At 29.7% G+C, this 4,477-nt stretch overlaps 1 protein-coding gene across 2 annotated transcripts; it reads left to right on the top strand.

Moving 5' to 3' along the window:
• Nucleotides 1–725: 725 nt before the first annotated feature.
• Nucleotides 726–3,317, top strand: LOC108749267 (prenylcysteine oxidase-like). Of its 2 annotated transcripts, none has more exons than XM_018487857.1 (7): nucleotides 726–1,048; nucleotides 1,133–1,339; nucleotides 1,736–1,877; nucleotides 1,951–2,254; nucleotides 2,328–2,451; nucleotides 2,534–2,879; nucleotides 2,959–3,317. In XM_018487857.1, exons 1-7 carry the CDS (start codon nucleotides 964–966, stop codon nucleotides 3,227–3,229), a joined length of 1,479 nt encoding a protein of 492 aa, XP_018343359.1. In that variant the 5' UTR covers nucleotides 726–963; the 3' UTR covers nucleotides 3,230–3,317. The 2 variants fall into 2 exon arrangements, with proteins under 2 accessions (XP_018343359.1, XP_018343352.1); XM_018487850.1 differs by having other exon boundaries at nucleotides 727–1,048; nucleotides 2,534–2,883; nucleotides 2,963–3,317.
• The last annotated feature ends 1,160 nt before the right edge of the window (nucleotides 3,318–4,477 follow it).

The raw sequence follows: 4,477 nt of genomic DNA, 5'->3' as shown, positions 1-4,477 counted from the left end.
TAATTGAATTAAATAATGAATTTAATAATGTATGAGCCAAATATTTATGTTAATACAGCAAATTTATATCAATTGTCGATAATGTCAACGTTCTTCAATTATCTCCTGCTCTTTCAATGAGCAACCTCTGATTAATAGTTTTATTTTCTACTTTCATTTGTAATGATTTATTTTAAAACAAATGTAAAACAGAATACAGTAGAAGAAATAACTTTTGTTAAACAGAATAAATTATTTTGCTATCAATGCACGAAAAGAAAAAATGCATAGTTATATGTAGACTGCGGATATTTATGCAAAATACTTAACTGAATATTTTGCATAAAATGCATATTTCCAGATGGCAATCTCAACCTTTTTACTTTACTTTTTAATAACTTTTTAACGAACAATGATCGACTGCTAAAACTGTCCGATAGTTATAATATTCAGTTAAGTGTTTTGTATAAATATCCACGGTCTAATTATATGTAAAGAATATAAAGGGTGATTTGTTTTAATCTTAATAGATAAATATTTAATCTTAATAGAAAATATGCAATTCTATCGAGAAATATTTCAAATAAAAATTGTGTAGTATAGAGGGAAACATCACCATTGTACATCCCTCTCTGTACTATACAACTTTTATTTGGATCGATTTTTTTTTTTTTTAATTAAATTACATATTTGCAAAATATTTGCCTGTTAAGATTAAAATGAATCACCCTGTATGATAAATTAGGAGTAGCCAACCTTTTTATCTGAGACGCCTGACAAAAAGGTTAGCTATTCCTGATCCGTGTATATATACGGCTGCATTTGGATAGCACATTATCAGTTACAATTACGAGTTTAAAGAGAAATGTAGATATTGATAAAAATTATCGATAGCTGCAAGTTGTTTGCGTAAATAAGTAACAGAAGCGGTGAATTCGTTGTATCTAATTAAGTTAAGGTCTACTCAAGTGACGCGAACAAATCATGGGGCTGCATATAGCATTACTGATACTTGGAGTAACGATACTTCAACAGGGAATATCCCTTGAAGTACGTGCACCACGTGTCGGTAAGAATTAATTTTTCATTTCAATACGTTATTTAATAATTCACAAAAGATTTTAATTAATTCTTATGTTCTACATTTTTTTAGCCGTTATAGGGGGTGGTATCGGCGGAGCATCCGCCTCGCATTTTCTCACTGAATTGTTAAAGGAATCTGTGGAAATCGACTTGTACGAGGCAAAGACTATCGGTGGGCGATTGGCGACTGTCAAGATTGATAAAGATGAAGTCGAAGCTGGTGGTTCAATTATACATTCTAAGAACATGTATATGCAGAGATTTGTTAAACTCTTGGGTATGTATAGATAGCAACTTTCTGTTTCCTTAGCTCAAATATATTAGCTGCATATGTCCATTTCTATTAATGTAAATTAACTTTAATCTTAATTTAATTTATTTTTTATCTTTTTCTAATTCTTGCCACTGTATATTTATTTCTGTCAATGTAGGATAATTTTAATCTTAGTGTAACTTACTTTTTATCTTCTTTCAATCCCCTAAGAAACAGAAAAAGATAAAAAAAATTAATGAAACTGAAATTAAAATTAATCTAGAGACTGTAGACTATAGTAGCAGAAATAGATCCTAAAGTAAAAAAAAAGATAAAAAGTAAATTAAACTGAATTAAAGTCAATCTATATTCATAGAAACGAATAAAAAATATTAATGACCAGCTTTTATGATTTTTTAGGTTTGGAAAAGAGTCCTTCCAGTGATGAAACATTTGGCATATGGAACGGAGATGAGTTTATATTCATAGCAAGCGATTGGTCCATAGTATCGCTGATGAAATTATTTTATAGATACGGCTTTCAGTTACATACTCTCAAGAGGTATTTAAATATTATGCAATAAGTATAAGAGAAGAGAAAAAGTAATATTATATTATATATTTTCTTTGAGCAGTCTTATAAGCAACATGATAGAAGATTTTGTGAAGATATATGATCTGCAGGATGCAGGGCAATCCTTTGCCAATGTTACTGCACTCCTATCAGCTATGAATAAAGATTTCCCGAAATTATTAAAGACGTCTACGAAAGAATATCTTTTGCATAAGGGTTGCACAGAGAAAATGATCAATGAATTAGTGCAAGCTGCTATCGTAGTGAATTACGGTCAGGAAGTCGATATCCAAAGTTTTGTTGGTTCCATATCTGTGGCTGGGATAGACGGTGACTTATGGTCTATTAAAGGTGGAAATAAAGGGGTAATATTATTAACTTATTGTCTGTCCTAATTACTTATAAAAAATGTATAAAATACATGTTGAAATATCTTAGGTACCGGAGCATCTCATTTACAGAAATAAAAAAGTAAATGTAGTACCAAGCTGTGTTACAAAGATTCGCAATTTAGCAAACGATTATGATGTAAGTCAATACGAAGTGACCTATATAAATAAAGGTGCGATAAATAAAATCTGTTTGAGAAAGAGATAAATATTTAAAGTATATAGTGAAAAATAGCATGCAATTATGCATTTCAGGTAGCACTGATCCAATGACGTCTAACTACGACATCGTAATTATCGCCGCACCACTTACTAGTGATCAAGAATTTCAAATAGAATTTATCGGGTTTCCGAGTAACTTGGTAGTTCCAGGAAAATATCAGACAACATATGCAACGTTCATCAAAGCGAATCTTAAACCAAAGTACTTTGGCTTGCAAAAACCTTTGAATGGGATTCTAAGTTGCAACCCAAACAAAACTACGATCAGTTCGGTCGGGAAAGTGAATCCTGTTGATGGTTCAATTAGAAAAGATCCACAAGTTTGGAAGGTCTTCAGCAGAAAACCTCTAGAGACAAGTCTTGTACACGATATGTTTTCTGAAGTATGAAGTTTGCTGTAAATGTTTTGTGTAAACAAAAGCAAAACTGATATGCATATTTAATTTTCTTTTTTATGTTAAGGTCATCGAGAAAAAGGAAATTGCTTGGAAAGCATATCCCCGTTACTCGACAAAGATGAACTTTGATAATTTCAAACTACATAATGCACTGTATCATGTTAATGTATTTGAGTGGGCCGGAAGTTCGATGGAAATGAGTGCAATAGCTGGAAGAAACGTCGCTATTTTGGCATACAATGATTTTCTTCAGAAATTCCCTAATTCTATACTGGATAAAGAAACTTCTGAACATACATCTAAAAAATTACATTATTCTGAGGATTTATAATATCTTTACTGTTAACAGATTTTATATGAACACATGAGAGTATTTTTATAGCACATAAGTGCAATGTTGTGTATAAAAGAAGTTATAAAATAAATCAAAGATAACGTTCCAAGCTTACTGAGTCAAATAATTTGATAAAAGTGATTGTGTAAAAAAAATAAATACTTGCGTTATCATTATCTATACAAATGTGACTTATTTAATAACATGTTTGTTCAGTAAATTATTTTTATATGTCTTATCTTATAATCCGCGATAGAATCCGTAGTTTTTTATTACTATAAATATATATAATAATAAAATAATTTATAAAATTACTATGATTATATGAGCTCATTCAGTATATATTTTTGCTCTTTTCCAAACGATAATATTTAAATCACGCAATATATAGAAGATGTCTTTATTGTCTTTTGGATATCTTTTAGATGTGTATTTTAAAACGTCTTTATGTCTGTGATGTTTTTTTTTTAAATATACATGTTGTCTGAATTGGTTATCCATGCCATTCAAAATTTTATGTACGATTAATTTTTTAAATAAATTTTAGCATTGTATTAATTTTTTCTATCTATTTTTACGAGTGTTTCAGAAAGTGCGGATGGTGTAGGAAAAGCCGGTAAATATGTCAAGTTGAAAGTAGTAAGTAATGCGCTGGTTTAGCTGGTTATAATTGCAGTAGACAATAAATAACATACTAATCAATTGAAGACGTGATGCAGCGGATAACGCAAAAAATTTATATAATCCAGAAATCCCGGGTTTAAATCCCACTTAATTTAAAGTGCGTTTTTATCAATTTGAAGTAATTAATTTCAAGTATAATTACTATAAATGTTTTACGCGGAGTCTACAATAAAACTTATAGCGATCATAAGGTCTTAAACTCCTGAGTAGTCATCATTGAATTATGAAGTAATAATCATTGAATCATGAAATGAGAAATGACACGTTAATTTGTATTACATGTCATCATAAATAAAGACAATTTAGGTAAAACAATTTAGGTGAAATAATGAAATTGCTTTAAAAAATTTGTAAAAATGGATAAAAACTATGCTTATCCTCTTTAAGTCAGTAAATAATCGTAAAAAGTAATAAAAGGCATCTGTAAGTGAAAATAAGCTACGTATATGCGCATTGAATAAAAGCACTTAATATGCCTTTTATCACTTTTTATGATTATTTACTGACTCTCAAGGGGAATGCATAGTTTTCCATTTGTACAAATGTTTTAATCTTATCATT

Source organism: Trachymyrmex septentrionalis, unplaced genomic scaffold (genome assembly GCF_001594115.1).
Source record: "Trachymyrmex septentrionalis isolate Tsep2-gDNA-1 unplaced genomic scaffold, Tsep1.0 scaffold11, whole genome shotgun sequence".
NCBI classification, from domain to species: Eukaryota; Metazoa; Arthropoda; class Insecta; order Hymenoptera; family Formicidae; genus Trachymyrmex; species Trachymyrmex septentrionalis.
The sequence above is the reverse complement of the archived record's forward strand: the minus strand, read 5'-3'. Positions and strand labels throughout refer to the sequence as shown.